General features: G+C 32.5%; 1 protein-coding gene across 1 annotated transcript; it reads left to right on the top strand.

Moving 5' to 3' along the window:
• Nucleotides 1-279: 279 nt before the first annotated feature.
• Nucleotides 280-6,560, top strand: LOC138343199 (uncharacterized). The gene is made up of 5 exons (XM_069294688.1): nucleotides 280-393; nucleotides 708-863; nucleotides 1,092-1,264; nucleotides 5,857-5,945; nucleotides 6,337-6,560. Exons 1-5 carry the CDS (start codon nucleotides 280-282, stop codon nucleotides 6,558-6,560), a joined length of 756 nt encoding a protein of 251 aa, XP_069150789.1.
• Nucleotides 6,561-18,829: the final 12,269 nt, after the last annotated feature.

Raw genomic sequence — 18,829 nt, 5'->3', positions numbered from 1 at the left:
ATTCTGGTATGCTTTACAAATTTTAGCTGTTGTGAATTAGTTTTGTTCTTCTTCTCTTATTGATTCATTAAACTTTGATTACTTCGTGTTTCTGCAAAGTTTGTTCAAATCAGTAATTCTTTTTTAAACACAGATTGTAAAAATTTGTAAAGAAATTATAATTGTATTTTTAATCTGTGTTTCTGGTGGAGAGAAATACCTTCGTAGTTTTATACACCTTTAGGTTTGCAATTTAAATTCATTTCTTACTAAGTCTATATCTATTTTTGTTTACCAGAAATGGAAACCAACAATGTTACAATGATTGTTGCTGCACCAACCCGAACTGTTGTACCACTAGTAGAGAAACCGAGAAAATTCTCTGGTATGAATTTCAAAGGATGGATGCAACGAGTATTTTTCTAGCTTCCAACTCTTGGTTTGCAAAAATTTACTGATGAAGAAACTCTAGTGCTAGATGCTGAGATACATATAGAGAAAAGTTCATAATTATTGAAGCATGGAAACAGGGAGACTTCCTATGTAAGGACTACATTTTGAGTGGTTTAGAGGATGACTTATATAATTTCTATAGTGCAATGACAACTTTGATAGAATTTTGGGATGCACTTGAGAAGAAATATAAAACAAAAGATGCATGCCTCAAAAAGATTGTGGTCGCAATATTTTTATACTATAAAATGATAACTATTGGATTACAAGTGCAGGAACTTCAACTTATTTTACATGATATAATTGTTGAAGATATGGTAGTATATGAAGCTTTTCAAGTGGCATCAATGATTGAGAAGTTACTTCCTTCTTGGAATGACTATAAGAATTATTTAAATCTCAAGGGCAAGGAAATGCAGCTTGAAGATCTTGTAATTTTGGCTAAAGATTGAGAAACATAACAAAATTGCCAAAGAGAAATTTCATAAGAGTTGGACAATAACTGGAGTTAATATTGTTGAAGAAGCTCTTAGTAAAGACAAAAAGAGAATGAAGTCCAACTGACAGAAGTCAGAACAGGAAAAGAAGAAATTCAAGGGAAACTGTTGCAACTGTGGTAAGGCTATCCATAAGTCTCCTGGCTATCGTGCTTCAAAAAGGACATAGGCAAAGGTAAAGGCAAAAGTCAAGCAAACAACGTGGAAGAGATGGAAGATGCAGATGACTTGTGCGCAAGGACCTCAGAGTGTAACTTAGTTGGAAATCCCAAGGAGTGGTTTCTCGAATCAGGTGGCACTAGACATATTTGCTCTACGAAAGAAGTCTTTACAACGTACACCCCTGCTAAATTCAATAAAGATTTGTTCATAGGAAACACAACAACATGAAGGATTGCATGAACTAGGAAATAATTTTTAAAATGACATCCAGCGAGGTGTTGACTTTGAATAATGTTCTGCATGTCCCTAGTATTAGGAAGAATTTAGTTTTTGTTGCACTGCTCATTAAAAACGGTTTTAAGTGTGTCCTGGTTTGTGATAAAGTTATAATAAGTAAGAAAGATATGTTCTTAGGAAAGGGCTACCTAAATGAGGGCCTCTTCAAACAGAATGTAATGGTTGTTGACAGCATTAATAAGAATTTTGCTTCAGTTTACTTATTGGAGTCAAATGATATATGGAATGCCCATTTGGGACATGTAAATTACAAAATCTTGCGAAAATTGGTTACTTTAGAAGTATTCTCTGATTTTAAATGTGATATATCAGAATGAGAAATTTGTATGGAAAGTAAGTTTGTTAAACATTCTTATTATTCTATTGGAAGAAATTCAAAACCTCTAGACTTGATTCACATAGATATACAAAGCCAAAACTATCTCATGGTGGAAAAAATTATTTTATAACCTTTATTAATGATGGTACTCGATTTTACTATATATATTTACTTAGTATTAAGGATGAAGAAATTGATGTATTTTTAAGCAATACAAAGATGAAGTGGAGAATAAATTCAATCTAAAGATAAAAATGATTTGGAGTGAAAGGGATGGAGAATATGAATTTTCTTTTGCACAGATATGTTTAGAATATGGTATTATTTATCAAACTACAACACCTTATACACCACATTCAAACGATTTGGCTGAATGAAAGAACAGATCATTACAGGAACTAATGAATGCCTTGAAAATTAGTTATGGTTCTCCGCGAAACAATTGGGGGGAAGTCATCCTTACGGATAATAAGATACTCAATAGGGTACTCATAGCAACACTCAATAAATTTTATATGAGTTGTGGAGAGAAAGGAAACCTAGATTGAAATATTTCAAATTTTGGGGGTGTCTAGCCAAGGTAGAGGTACATTTAAGCAAGAGGGTAAAAAATTGACCCAAAACGGTGGATTGTGTATTTATTGGATATGTTGTGAACATTAAGGTCTACAGATTTTTTGCTCACAAACTGCTAATCTTGAGATTAATGTAAATAGAATTTTAAGTGAGATAACACGAAGTTCTTTGAATATATTTATCCGAATAAAACTAAATGTGAGTCGACAAGTGAAATACATAAACGACCACGAGAAGAATCAACAGAAAATACACTATCTAGTGAGGATCCTAGGCGTAGCACCCACCAACAGAAACCCACATCTTTTGGACCAGATTTTGTGGCAATGTTCCTTGAAAATAAGCTTCAAAATATTAAAGCAACTATGTCTTTGTTTGAGTCAACTTATTGTAAAGAAGTTGTCAAAATTGAAATCAAATCAATTTTAAGTAATCATACTTGGGAGTTGGATAATCTTTTTCTAGGAAATAAGCCTTTAGGATCAGAATGATCTTTATCGGAAAGTGAAAGTTGATGGACTATTGACAAATATAAGGCTAGATTTGAAGTCAAAGGATATAGATTAAAGAATGTCTGAACTTTTTGACACATACTCTCCATTAACAAGGATAAGATAAATTATGATGTTAATGGCACTAGCGGCAGTGCATGGTCTTCAAATCTACCAAATGAATGTAAAGTCTTCAGAAATGGAGAGTTGGAGGAATAAATTTACATGAAACAACCTGAAGGATTTGTAGCTTGTGGTAAAGAAGAGAAAGTTTGCTGACTTGTGAAGTCTCTTTATGGGCTTAAGTACACCTAAACAATGACATGCTAAATTTGACTAAATAATGTTGGCAAATGGATTCGAGATTAACGATTGTTTTAAGTGTGTTTACATTAAAAATATTCCAAATCATGAAGTCATTGTTTGTATGTATGCTGATGATATGTAAATAAAAAGCAAAGATATTGATTATATAAATGCTACCAAACGCATGATGTCCAACAAGTTTAATGCGAAGGACTTAGGAGTTACTGATTTAATCTTACGGATCAGGATACTCAAGACTCCTCATGGGCTAGCATTATTGCATTCTAATTATATTGAAAGATTATTGGTTAAGTTCAAGTACTTCAATTTCAATGTTGTTAAAACTCCAATTGATTTAAGCTTTACATTTTAAAAGAATTTAGGTAAAAGTGACTCTCAATTGGAATATGCTAGAGTGTTGGGAAGTTTGATGTCTGTTATGAATTGTACACGACCAGGTATAGAATGTTCTATTAGAAAAATTGAGTCGCTTCACTAGTAATCCGAATCAAACTCACCGATGGCAATGAAACATGAGTTAGTGTATCTGAACATACGCAACGCTATGCTTTGCATTATAAGAAATATCCAGTCGTGATTGAAGGATATAGTGATGGAAAATAGATCACCTGATAAAATGAAGTAAAGTCCCCAAGTGGTTATGTGTTTACACTTGGTGAAGGAGAAGTCTTTTTGAAATTATCCAATAAGATATGTATTGTTCGCTCCACAATGGAATCTGAATTTATTACTTTAGATAAGGTTGGTGAAGAAATTGAATGACTCCTGAATTTCCTAGAGGATATTCCAATTCATCCAAAACTTGTGGGACCTATGGGCATACATTACGATAGTCAATAAGCAATAGGTAGGGAAGGAAACATCATGTACAACGAAAAGTCTCATCATATATGTTCGAGTCATAAAACCGTAAGACAGTTGCTCTCTAGTGGAACTCTCATAATTAACTATGTAAAGTCAAGCAATAATGTGCGAGATCCACTAATAAATGGCCTAGTGAGAGAGACAGTTGAAAGATTATCTAAGGGAATGGGTTTACGCTTAGGACAAGTCAGCATGGCAGTAACCCTATATAGCCGACTGGAGATCCCAAGAGCTAGATTCAAGGAGCAAAACAAAGTTGTGACTGAGGGTTTGACATTATCAATCAAATAAATTTATTCTCATGATGAAGACAATATACATGAACAAGTTTAAGACTTTAAGGATTGTTAATGAGTTTATATATCTTGTGGTTTTAAATGATTTTCTAAGTTTGGCAGATTTTACCAAATAGTATATCTACGAAATGACACATTTAGAAATAACCTATGTGAGTGTGAAGTGTAAGCCGCTTCAAAGAGAATTTTATTTCAAAAGCCCGTTCTCTATACACTCATGAACCCAGAGATGTTCATGGTTGAAACGAAGAAAACTATATGAACCATAAATGGTAAAGGGTTAATTGTGTGATATATGGTTTTCTAGGTATACACCAAAGCTCGATGGTTCAAAGATATCATATCTACCGATTGATCGAGTATATCCAACATATGTTCACTACACGAAGTCTAAGAGAAAACCTATGCAATCTTTATGTTATAACCATTCCCCATACATGTGGGGTATTGTTGGATATGTAGCAAGGATGAATAGGAAATGGAAGGAAGATGAAAAAAGTGGAGCATGAAAAGTTCGGAACTTGAAAAGTCCTCTTATGCTTTACTGAAAAGACATTTGTCCCTCATTGGTGGTTGAAAGAAAAATATAAGAGTTCATAATATAGAAACACTCCTATTAATTATTAAAATTGTTGGAAAGAGGGACCCTCATCCCGCCTTCGTAGTTGTCGCTTGCTCGGCTCGACTTCGGTTTTGGTGTTGGCTTTGGAAAATGATTGATCGACAGATTATTTTTTGACAAAGTTTATTTTAATTATTTAGTTAAATACTTATTTAATAAACTAAATTAAATTAAATGGCCAAAGTATTTTAATTAATTAGTAAATTAATCAAAATGTTTCAATTATTCAGTTAATTGACTGACCTGACTCAGATCCGCACATGACCCATTTTACTTAAATTCTTTCCCATTTTATTTTAATTTCCCGCAATTGGAAGTGACTGTTCTGAAAGGTTGCAACTTTCAGGAACAACCATGACTGTTTTAAAGGTTGAAACTTTCATGAATGGTTGATGTATTTTGAGAGGGTTGTAATCTTTCAAAACCAGTTCTCTTTCCTATTAATACATTGATTCTTTATATTTTTTCTTTATGAATTTTTCTGATTTCTTCTTCTTCTTCTACTCACAAACATGTCTTGGTGTAATTTACTATTGTTGAGTCATTCGATGGTACAAAAGTTTTGGATATACGTGGTGATTGAAATCATTCTATTTTGGGAGGAGATATTCGAACCTCGGATATTATATGGATAATAATTTTCATAAGGGGACACTATGCATTAAGTGGACTTGATTGTTCCGTTTTGTTTTTTTCAAGATTAAGGTATGTTTTACAAATTTTAGTTGTTGTGAGTTAATTTATATTCTTCTGCTCTTACTAATTAATTAAGCTTTGGTGTCTTCGTGTTTCTGTCAAGTTTGTTCAAACTAGTAATTACATTTTAAACACAGATTGACAACAATCTCAAGGAAATTATAATTTTATTTGTAATTTGGGTTCCTGGTGGAGACAAAAACCTTCGTTGTGTCATACTCCTTTAAGCAATTTTAAGTTATTTGCTTACTAAGTCTGTTCGATTATTGTTTATCAGAAATGGCAAAAACAACAATATTATAGTGGTTGTTGCTGCACCAACCAGAACTGTTGCATCACCAACAGAGAAACCGGAAAAATTCTCGGGTATGAATTTTAAAGGATGATAACAAGGAGTATTTTTGTGGCTTACCACTCTTGGTTTGCAGAAATTTACCAATAAAGAAACTCCATGCCTGCTGCTGAAATGTCAAATAGAGAAAAAAATCATGATTATTGAAACATGGAAATAGATAGACATCCTATGTAAGGGCTACATTCTGAGTGTTTTAGAGGATGACTTATATAATGTCTATAGTGAAATGACAACTTTGAAAGAGTTGTGGAATTCACTTGAGAAGAAATATAAGACAAAAGTTGCATGCATGAAAAAGTTTGTGGTCGCAAAATTTTTAGACTATAATATGGTAGATAGTAAAACTATTTGATCAGAAAGTGCAGGAACTTCAACTTATTTTTCATTATCTGATTGTTGAAGATATGGTAGTAAATGAAGCTTTTAAAGTGCCTACAATGATCGAGAAGTTACCTAACATCAGGAATTATCTAAAGCACAAGTATAAGGAAATAAAGCATGAAGATCTTGTGATTCAACTCAAGATTGATGAAGGTAACAAAATCACTAAAAATAAGTCTCGTAAGAGTTCGACAATAATTGGAGTTAATATTGTTGAAAAAGTTCATACCAAAGACAAGAAGTGAAAGAAGTTCAACGGATAGAAGTCAAAACATGCCAAGAATAAATTCAAGGGAAACTATTACATTTGTGGTAAGGCTTGGTCATTAGTCTTCTGACTATCATGCTCTTAGAAAAGACAAAGACAAAGGAAAAGGGAAAAGTAAAGCAATCACCATGAAAGAGATGGAAGATGTAGATGACTTGTTTGCAATGATCTTAGTTAGAAATCCCAAGGAGTGGTTTCTCGACATAGGTGTCACTCGACATATTAGCTCTGCGAAATAATCCTTTGCAATGTAAACTCCTGGTGAGTTCGATGAAGATTTGTTTATAGGAAACATAGCAATAACAAGGATTGCAGGAACTGGGAAAGTAATGTTGAAAATGACATTCGACAAGTTGTTGACTTTGAACAATATTCTTTATGTCCCTACTATTATAGTTAGTGATAAAGTTGTAATAAGTAAGTATAATATGTTTTAGGAAAGGTCTACTTAATGAAGGCCTCTTCAAACTGAATTTAATGGTTGTTGACAGTATTAATAAGAATTTAGCTTTTGTTTACTTATTGGATTCAAATAATTTATAGCATGCCCGTTGGGACATGTAAATTACAAAGTCTTGCAAAGATTGGTTGCTGTAGAACTATTGCCTGATTTTAAATATGAAAAATCAAAATTGGAATTTGTGTGGAAAGTAAGTTTGTCACACATCCTTATAATTCTGTTGAAAGAATTTTAAAACCTTTAGACTTAATTTATAAGATATGTGTGATATGAAGTCGGTACCATCTCGTAGTGGGAAAAAGTATTTTATAAATTTTATTGACGATTATACTCGATTTTGTTATGTATATTTAATTCATAGTTAGGATAAAGCAATCGATGCACTTAAGGAATAAAAATGAAGTGGAGAATCAATTGAATCTAAAGATATAAATGAATTGGATTGATAGGGGTGGAGAATACGAATCTCTTTTTGTATAGATATATTTGAAATATGGTATTATTTATAAAACTACTGCACCTTATACACCACAGTGAATAGGTTTGGTGGAATGAAAGAACAAAAAATTAAAGGAAATGATGAATGCCTTGATAATGAGTTCTGGTTTACCGCGAACCTTTGGGGGGAAGCCATCCTTACGGCTAATAAGATACTCAATAGGGTACCCCGTAGCAAAACGCAATAAATTCCATATGAGTTATGTAAAAGAAGTGAACCAGACTTGAAATATTTCAAATTGTGGGAGTGTCTAAACAAGGTAGAGGTTTGTTTGCCCAAGAGGGTGAAAATTGGACCCAAAATAGTGAATAGTGTGTTTATTGGATATGGTGTGAACTGTAAGGCCTGCCAATTTTTGGTTCACAAATTTGATAATTCTGAGATTCATGTTAATACAATAATTGAGTCAGATAATGCAGAGTTATTTGAACAGATTTATCCATATAAAATGAATGTGAGTCGACAAGTGAAAGACCTAAATGACCACGAGAAGAATCAACAGAAAATACATTATATAGTGAGGATCCAAGGCGTAGCACTCGCCAAGGGTAACCTACCTCTTTTGAACCATATTTTGTGGAAATTTTTCTTGGAAATAAGTCTCAAACATTTAAAGCAATGATGTCTTCGTCTAAGTTAACTTATTGGAAACAAGAAGTCAATAGTAAGATCTAGTTAATTTTAAGTAGTCATACTCGGGAATTGATTGATCTTTCTCCAAGAAATACACCTTTAGGAACGAAGAGGAGTTTTGAAAAAGGAAAATGAAAGTTGATGGGACTATTAACAAATATAGGTCTAGAATTGTAGTCAAAGGATATAGACAAAGGAAGGTCTGGATTACATTGACATATGCTCTCCAATAACAATGATAATTAGGATGTTAATAGCACTAGCGGCAGTGCATTTTCTTTAAATCCACCAAATGGATGTATATACATCCTTATTAAATTGAGAGTTGGAGGAAGAAATTTACATGGAATAATTTTAAGGGTCTATAGTTTCTGTCAGAAAAGAGAATATGTGCAGACTTGTGAAGTCGCTTTTATGGGCTCAAGCAAGCACCCTAGCAAAGGCATGCTAAATTTGACCAAACAATGTTGGTTAAAGGATTCAAGATAAATGAATATGATAAGTGTGTTTAATTTAACGTTCCAAATCACAAATTCATTATTTATCTGTATGTTGATGACATATTGATAAATAAAGATATTGACGATATAAATACTACTAAACGCATATTGTACAGCATGTTTGACGTGATGGACTTAGGAGTTGCTGATTTGATCTTTAGGGATCAGGATTGTAAAAACTCCTCGGGGACTAGCATTATCTCAATATCATTATATTGATCAAAGGGTATTGGATAAGTTCAAGTACTTGAATTTCAATGTTGTCAAAACTCCAATTGATTTAAGCTTGACATTTTAAAAGAATGTAGGTGAAAATGACTCTCAATTTGAATATGTCAAAATATTAAGAAGTTTGATGTATATTATGAATTGTACGCGACGTGATATAGAGTGTGCTATTAGCAAATCGAGTGAGTTCACTAGTAATCCGAATCAAACTCACTGGATGGCAATGAAATGTGTGTTGGTGTATCTAAAACATATACAACACTATGCTTTGCATTATATGAATATCATAGCGTGATTAAAGGATATAGTGATGCAAATTGAATCACCGAGCCAAATAAAGTAAATTCACAAGTGGTTATGTGTTTACACTTGGTGGAGAAGCATACTCTTGGAAATTTTCCAAAAAGATATGTTTCGTTCTCTCCACAATGGAATATGAATTTATTGTTTTTAATAAGGCTGGTGAAGAAGTTGAATGGCTCCGGAATTTCCTTGTTCTTCCATTTTGGCCAAAACCTATGGGACCTATTTGCATACATTCCGATAGTCAAGCAACAATAGGTAGGGCAAGGAGCGTCATGTACAATGAGAAGTCTCATCATGTACGAGTGGGATATGACACCGTAAGACAACTTCTCTCTAGTGAAATTATCATAATTTACTATGTGAAGTCAAGCGATAATGTGTCAGATCCACTAACGAAAGGCCTAGTGAGAGAGGCAGTTGAAAGATCATCCAAGGGAATGGATTTACGACTTATGACAAGTCAGCATAGTGGTAACTCTATCTAGAATACTGGAGATCCCAAGATCTAGATTGAAGGGAAAAAAAAGTTCTGACTGACGGTTCTACATTGTCAATCAACTCAATCTATTCTCATGATGAAAACAATGTTTAGAAACAAGGTTAAGACTTTAATGCTTGTTAATGAGTTAATAAAGCTTAAGGTTTTTTACTGATTTGATAAGTTTGGCATATCTTACCAAATAGTGTATTTACAACTAAGCAAAAAATTACCTATATGAGTGTGAAGTGTAAGTCGCTTCAAAGAGAATTTTATTTCAAAAGTCTATTCTCTATATACTCATGAAACCAGGAGGTGTTCATGACTGAAACGAAAACAACCGTAAGAATCATAAAAGGTAAAGGGTTAGTTGTGTGACATATAGTTGTCTAGGTATACACCAAAGCTCGCAAGTTCAAAGATATCGCATCTACTGATTGACAGAGTATATCTGACATATGTGCACTACATAAAGTCCAAGGGGAGGCCTACTTATCAAGATACAGTTGGTCCTTGATCTAAAGTATAAACTTGTATGTGCATTCTTTATGTTATAATCATTCTCCATTCATGTGGGGTATTGTTGGGTATGTGGCAAGAGTTAATGAAAAATGGAGGGAAGATGAAAAGAAGAGGAACTTGGAGAGTTGTAAACTTGAAAAGTTCTCTTATGCTTTAGTGAAAAGGCATTGTCTCTCATCGATGGTGGAAAAAAATAAGAGTTTAAATATCGAAACAGTCATATTCATTGTTAAAAAGGTTGGAAATAAGGACCCCCCTTGCACCGTCGCCACTCGCTCGACTTCAGCTTTGTTGAGAGATTATTTTTAGACAAAGTTTGTTTTAGTTACTTAGTTAATTATTTATTTAATTAATTAAATTAAATTGAATGGCCAAAATGTTTCAATTAATTAGTTAATTAACCGAAACATTGCAATTATTCAATTAATTAACTGACCGCCTTGGTTCCACGTGCAACCTGTTTTATTTTTAAAAAAGTTCCATTTTATTTGAAGTTCTCGCCGTTGGAATTGACTGTTTTGAAAGGTTGCAACTTTCAGGAACAACCATGACCGTTTGAAAGGTTGCAACTTTCATGAATGGTCGTGTGGACTTTGAAAGGGTTGCAAATTTCAGAACCAGTTCCTCTCTCCTATAAATACGTTGATTCTTAAATTTTTTCTTTACAAATTTTTCTGGATTCTTCTTCTTCTTCTTTTGCACAAAAGTTTCTTCATGTAAATTACTATTGTTGAGTGATTTGCTGACACTAGAGTTTTGGGTATCAATATGTTGGTGATTGAGATCATTCTGTTTTGGGAGGACATATTTCAAATCAAACATCGGATAACAATTTCCTTAAAAGGGGACACTATGCATTTAGTTGGCTTGATCTTTTCCGTTCTGCCATTTCAAGATTCTAGTATGTTCTACAGATCTTAGTTATTGTGAATTAATTTATATTCTTTTTCTCTTACTGATTCATTAAACTTTGGCAACTTCGTGTTTCTGTAAAGTTTGTTCAAATCAGTAAATCTGTTTTAAACGCAGATTAGCAACACTCATTAATTTAAATCTATATCTGTCAAATAAAAGTCTGATTGATGCAATAGCTTTAACACAACAAACGCCAGCAACTCTACCTGCTATATTCTCCATTGTGGACTTTTTGTTATCAACAACTATATTATTCCCCTCCTTCCAAATGGTGTGAGTGATGTACATCAATTTTAATAGTTGAGAGATGTGGATTTTTCCCTTGCTCTTCTTGATGATCCATTGTTTGTTGCTGTCTAGTTGAGTAGTAGTGAGCTAGCATACTCTAAAATAAGTGGTATTTTACTATGATAAATACACCAATATTTTTTACAAAATGATGAACCTGCAAAACTTGAATGAGCTAAAGGAAATTTAAATTTCACCGAGTCTTTTGTATGATTTTCAATTTCATCATACAAGTAACAAGAAACACAATAGTAAATGGAACTGATCAACCCCTACATGTACATAATCATTTCTTTTCCTTTGGCTTTGGATTCTAGTATAGGAAGAACCGATTGGGGGTTGAACACACAAAGTGTACCACCACATCATTAGTATTGCTTCTTTGTTCCACACCTTTAAATTTATCAAGCATAGTCCTCCAATAGAACTATAGATGTGTTTAATTCATTACACAGAAAAGGGGGGACTACACGGGAATTTTCCTCGTAATTACTATGGAAATTTGCAGTAAAACAAGTTTCCTGCAGATTTTCGTACTAATTTCTAGGAAAATCCCCATATAAGTCACAATTTTCTTATAGCGTTATAGGGTGTATATACTATTTTCTGATGTGGAGATCATCTCTAGTCAAACATATTGTTCATACAATATCGTCCAAGTGAAGATAATCATCTTTTACTATTTTGGTGATGAAATTATTGAGTTCTCTTTTAAAATTAAGTTATTAGTAATCCGACATTCTGTTACTAATTAACCTGAAATTGTTCTTTTAACACATGTAGAATTTTGAACATTAATAAACCCGATGTTGAAGAATTGTAAAGACAACTTAAAAAAATTATATATTTATTATTTAATTATTGGTGAAGGGACATTATATTATTTGTACCTATGCTACAATTTCTTTTTCTCAATTTTCAAGATTTCAAGATTTCAAACATTTATATTTTATAATATTATTTTGAACATGTATGTTATTTAGATCTTATGTGGAATATGTATATTTTAAGATATTTTGTTGAATATGTAAGTTTTCTAATAATTAAATTAATGTGATATTTTCATTCTTTTTTAACAATTAAAGTTTGATTGTATATGAAAAGACAATAAAATGATACTACTACTTCATTTGGAATTGCTCAAAAAAAATATAAATTATATATGATGTATTTATTTCAATAAATTTTGTTTCATATTTTTCAAATTAAACTTTAAGAAAATAGTCATAATTCACACAAGAAGTATTTAGAAGAGTCGAATGCGAAAGATAAAAGGAACAACATTAAAGGGCAAAATTTTTACCCAAGTGAGATCATATACATACCAACGAAAGAATAATCAATACAAATTTAAGGAGACAACAAAACAACAAGAAAAAAATATACATTAGAAGGAGTAAACTATGAGATATCCTGATAGAAATCATTCTAACCACAAAAATCCATTGTTTTGAAATAACGTACCTCAAAAATCGACTAACACTTCAATCAACTTTCAATCTTTAAAGTATTCATAATATCCACTGATAAAATTTAGTAAAAATAGATAACAACAATATAAATATAAAAAAAATATGGGCATGCGGAGTTATTAATTCTCAATGAATTTTCTAAGAACAATATTTTTCATCCTTGTATGTGAAGGAATGATATTGTTAATGAAGAAATTAGAGATCTGTAAGGGAGTTTTCTATTGTACCTTAAACAATTCTAGTAGATAAAACTTGCTTGAATACTCAATAAACGTTTGTTATTTAATCTGTACTAACAAATACTCATAACAATACTTTGCAAAAACATAAACAACAAGGTTTAAAGCATGTACTCAAAAACAACAATTAATAATATAACCATAAATTAATGACCGTAAAAACATACCAGGATCAGTAACAATGGAAAAGAAAAAATAGAAAAAATCGAGTCCATCGAATGCACAGTATCCCATTAAGGATATTATTCCCCACTAGTACCCGATGTTTACAAGAATAAATCCACTCATGATAGAACGATTATATTCACTAGTGTATTGATACAAAATTAATGGTGTGAGTGTGTAATTCAACAGGAGCAATGTACAGAAGTATTTAATTGTCCAGAAGAAGAAGAAGAAGAAGAAGAAGAAGAAGAAGAAGAAGAAGTTCATAATTTTCATTGTTTTAAAATGAGAGGAATTTTCTCTATTTATAGATAACAAAGGATAGTGTGAAGAAATGTTTATTGTGCTTTATCAAAAAGGTCACAACTCTTTGAAAAAGTTACAACTCTTCGGAAATGTCACAACCTTTGATAAAAGTCACAACGTTTTCTCGTAAAAGTTGAAACTCTTCACAAAAGTCATAATTTTTCATAGAAGACACAACTTTTAATAAAAGTCGCAAATTTTCATAAAAGGCACGACTTCTCATGAAAGAGGAGGACTAGTTTTAAAACAAAATAAATTAAAAAGAATTATAATTTGTGGTATATATATATATATATATATATATATATATATATATATATATATATATATATATGATTGGTTTTTCTGTGATCCCCCAGCTTAAGATAAGAAGCCTCACATGACAAAATACCGAAGAAATGTTGGTTATATATATAAGTAAATAGGTTTAACCAACTAATGACACTTTTTAATGTCGTGAAGACCTAGATCCAAAACGAATAATATCACTAGTTGAATGAGTCGTTACTTTCCTCTATGCATAAGTTCTTATTTTTTTTCTATACTATTTTAAACTATTGAAAACTGAAATGAACTTATGTTATTGTTTCTTGCATCTTCGTCTTATACGTTCATATATATATATATATATATATATATATATATATGATTTGTTTTAGAAGCCTCGCACGACAAAACACCGGAGAAATGTTGGTTATATATAAAAATAAATAGGTTTAACTAACTAGTGACACTTATTAAAGTCGTGAAGACTTAGATCCAAAGCGGATAATCTCACTAGTTGATTGAGTCGTTACATTTCCTCTACGCATAAATTCATAATTTTTTTCTATTTCTATTTTAAACTATTGAAAACTAAAATGAATTTATGTTACTGTTTCTTGCATCTTCGTCGTATATGTTCATTGTTTGAGTTATTTTACTATTATTTCATTAGTTTTCTCTTTGATTATTTCGATATATTTTTTAATTCTTATTGCTTTTTTAATAATTTTTGTGATAATTATGTATGGATGTATTGATTTTTGAATTTTAATTGTGTTTTAAAAGGTATTTTAAAATATCTACATGGTTGATTTTTTTTGCGCCTACTAGCCTTGAATCCTTGTTGTCAAGAAAAAACTCTTCAACTAGTGAATCATTACGATCAAGAAGGTCGGTTTTGAATTTTAATTGTTATATTATTGTATTTGCTTTTTTTCTTGCCAAAATTATTTGCATATTTTTTTTTTTTTATAAATGTATTTTAACTTTTATGTTATTCAATTTCCTATAAAATCAAAGATGGCAGATTTTGAGGGTTATCAAATGATACAATTTTTCTGAAAAAATTACCTACAACTTTCCTATATAATATGTTTAGAATGAAACGGGTACCATAAAAGTTTATTGCCTTATGGTGATTCAAAATAAATAAACTTGATTAATATGGTTAGCAATTAAAGAATCGAAGATGCCTAGTTAAAAAAGCTTATAGGGAAATTACATATGTTTGTTAAAAGAAGACGTATTATATTATGTGATTGTCTAATTGCAAATTATTTTTTTATCGAAATGGTTGAGCTTCTATTTTTAATGTCCAATAATGTTCTTTATTTCATTCTAGCTGACCAACAAAAGTGAAAAAGAATTGAACTTAAATTGCTATAAGATTTGGTGATATACTTTGTTAGCACTTCTAAGTTATTTTGTTATATCAATAATAAAAATCAAGGCACATCATTCATTTTAAAGAGACATTAGGAGCAATAAAGTCTAAACTGTTTCATAGAGGGATAGAAATAGCAGGAACATCGTTAAATTCATATTACAATTTGTGAAATCATATTTATGAGGTTTTGTACGTGTAAAGTCATAAAGGGAATTCAAACTCGGATTGGTTGGAAATATTGAATTATAACACATTAAAAAAAATGAACTAAGGTGAACTAGAGCTTCGTGATTGTTTCTTGATTAAATTTTGTAATAAATATTTATATTAGTGTCATTAGGCAGTGTGTGAAGTTTGGTTAAGTTTGGAGTTCAAACGTGCGAGAACGTTCGGAATATATGCCTTAGATAGTGCTTGTATGTTCTCATGTGTTTGAATGAGTTTTACGTGTTCGTTTTGTTTTAAATTGGTGTGGGATGTTCCTAATACCTAGAAGACTATGTTTAGGGGTTTAACGTCCGGGTACGACCCCAGCTAGGACCCACAAGGGGCCCTAGAAAAGAGCCCAAGACTTGGACCCAAAACTGCCTAGGCAGTGTCCACCAACGAGATCAATCGATGCCAGTGGTCTAACCAACGGCCCGCCGACTTGGTCGATCGATTGGACCTAAAGGCCTGTACATTTGGAAGTTGCAAGCTCAACTAACAAACCACCATCAAAAGACCATCGATAGACAGACGGTCCGTCGGTTGGTCTCGTCAGTAACACTGCCAAAAAGCTATAGGAAAGCTGCCTTGGCTTGGGGTGTTTGGTAAATTCAACCCAAGTCTTTCAAGGACCTTAAACGTTTATTTTATGGTTTAGTAGGTATATTAAAGTGTTTCAAACCCTAAGACCTAATTTTAGACTTCATTCCCTAAATTCAAAACCCCTCTCTCTTAAAAGACTCTCTCAAGTCACCATGGAAGTTAGAAGTCAAGAAGGAACTAGGAGGACTATTGGTGGAAGTTATTTCTTCAAAAATCATTGGGGTTTCTTCTATGTGAGGTATGGTAGTCATCCTTGAACTCTCTTCCATTCAAAGAGTCCCTTCTAATGAATTTTCAAAAAAGGTTTTCAACCCTAACTTATTCTATCTTTAACTCTAAATATGGGTCTTGCATGAAAACATTTCTAATGATTCAAAAATGATATTTCTAATGTTAGTTGATGATTTTAATGCTAAAAATTCAACGAATACAGCTTTTTATTAAATTATGGGTTAAGAAATGGGTTAAATGAGCTTGGTTTTGTTGTCTTTGAGCTTTACTTAATTGTGTTGTAATTGATGTTTAGATACTGCCCTAAGGGCTAATTTATGATGAATTATTGAGTAAAATGTTATTAGTAATGGAATCTTGGATTAAAGGGTAAGTTGGTTATGTTTTTTTAGTGTTAATTATGATATGTTCTTAAGTGGTATGGTACACCTTCTTGGTGGCGGTGTTTACTTGAATTGTATGAATGTGTAGTTACTTTTATATTGTGAATGAGGCAATGAAGGCATATTATGTGAACAAAGATGATGAAGTATTCTTGTTAATGTGTTTTTATGAAGCTTGTTATGAAAAGTAGGCTAAAGATTACGTCTAAATGACTTATATGATTATGTGAAGCATGTTAAAGTGTGTGATGCGATGAAAGAAGGTCTAAGCATGTGTAGAATGAAATGTAAATGAAATGATGCTTATGTGAAAGATGTGTGCACATGTACATACAATCACACTTGAATGAATGAATGAAGCTAAATAAGTCAAAAGGGGAATTTTGGGGTGAACATTATTCGTTAGTTGAGAAGAAGTGTTTAGTAACAACCTCACTATTCCCAAGAGCTTTCTAATGTGGGTTGGAGGATGGATACCCTTCGTGAGTTGAGATGTGGTGTCCAAAAGTTATCCTTGACCTTTAGTAATAAATGTTGAGAATTTGTGGGGATTTATGCCTAGCACCGAGAGGATATGAAGAAGAGGTGGTTACACTTCGTGAGTTGAGATTTTGTATTTTAATGTACCTCTTAAGATGATTACTCCTCGTTAGTAAAAAATGAGTTACTTAGTAGCAATATCCTTATCCCTTAACTATGTGTCCGCATAGATGTAGCTATTGGAAAAGCCATGTAAAAGCTAAGAGAATGACCTTACTCTAGGCAAGTGAGGATCCCTCATCCGATAGGGGTTAATATCGGGTTCCATGTCTAGCTTTCATGGTCTATGTCGGTTAAGCTAACCCCCACAAAATTAATGAATGTGCTAAGTCTTCTAAAAGAGTGTACTACTTAGGGTATGTAGTGGAATGGAACAATATTTATCCATTGCACTAGGTAGGCATTCCGAGAGGGGAGTCTTGGTGAGCCTTATATGAATTGAAAGAACTAAGTCTCCTAAAAGAACGTACTGCTTAGGGTAGGTGGTGGAATGGGACGCTATCTATCCGTTGCACTAAATAGACCTTCTGAAAGGAGAGTCTTGTAGATAAATCTTCTAAAAGAGTGTACTACTTAGGGTAGGTGGTGGAACGGGATGCCATCTACTCATTGCACTACGTATGCATTTCGAAAGGGAAGTCTTGGTGTGTTGCTTGAGTGTTCTTCTAATGTCTTGTCATTGAGCGGTGGCTTGTTTTCCCGACGTGAGTAAGCCAAAAAGGGGTAGTCTTGAGGATGATCACTTCGGTGTGTATTGAAGGAGGTGTATGTGCATTTCCTTCATTTCTTACCTTGATGAGTCTTAGAATAACCTTAGTTAGGGAAACTCCTACAGGAATGAGTTCACTTCATCTTTGCTTGGCCTTCGAAGTTCACTATTTTTGAATAGGGATAGTTCACTGTAAATGTTAAAAAGATTTCACTGTAATGTTGAAAAGCTTACTGTAAGTTGGTCCTTTGTAGTAAAAATTATGGAAATTATTATCTACGTGTTAAATGATGATTCTTATGTTGTTTTACTTCTATATTCATGAATGTTTTACTTAATTGGCATGAAAATGTGTTTTTACTAAAATGTCTCTTTTCGCATGTTTTTGCATAAACTATACTTAGTACATTATTTGTACTAACCCCATACTTTCTATACTCTAAAAGTATAGGTTTGGAAGCAAGGTTGTAATCTAGAAGGCGAAGTTTGGGAAATCTACTCTCTCAAGATTTGGTATGTCCTCATATATTAGAGGACATAGTCTATGTCTCTTAATTTTGTTATTAAGACTTAGTATGTATTTTCTTTCAATGTAAAGGGTCGTGTTCCTATGATTTTTATGTCGTGTCTTTAAGATTGACTTGTGACGATGAGACTTCTTAGTATTTTATGAAAAATGTTTTCTTTATTAAATTATTCGTGCAAAGTTTTAATTCCGCACTACTTTTCATGTCTTATATAATGAACGATACTTAAAGGGCTTGTACAAGATCCCAAAAGGGTCAAGTACGCCTTGTCTCGATCCAAGGGTTCTCCCTAACTTCTAGAGGGTGCTTGCGGGTCGTGACATGAACCCTCTTCACCACTCGATCAAGGGTGAAGAGGATTCAGTTTTTCCAACCAATCCGAGT

Source organism: Solanum lycopersicum, chromosome 1, assembly GCF_036512215.1.
Source record: "Solanum lycopersicum chromosome 1, SLM_r2.1".
In the NCBI taxonomy this organism is placed as follows: domain Eukaryota; kingdom Viridiplantae; phylum Streptophyta; class Magnoliopsida; order Solanales; family Solanaceae; genus Solanum; species Solanum lycopersicum.
This window is presented reverse-complemented; position numbering and strand designations above follow the sequence as displayed.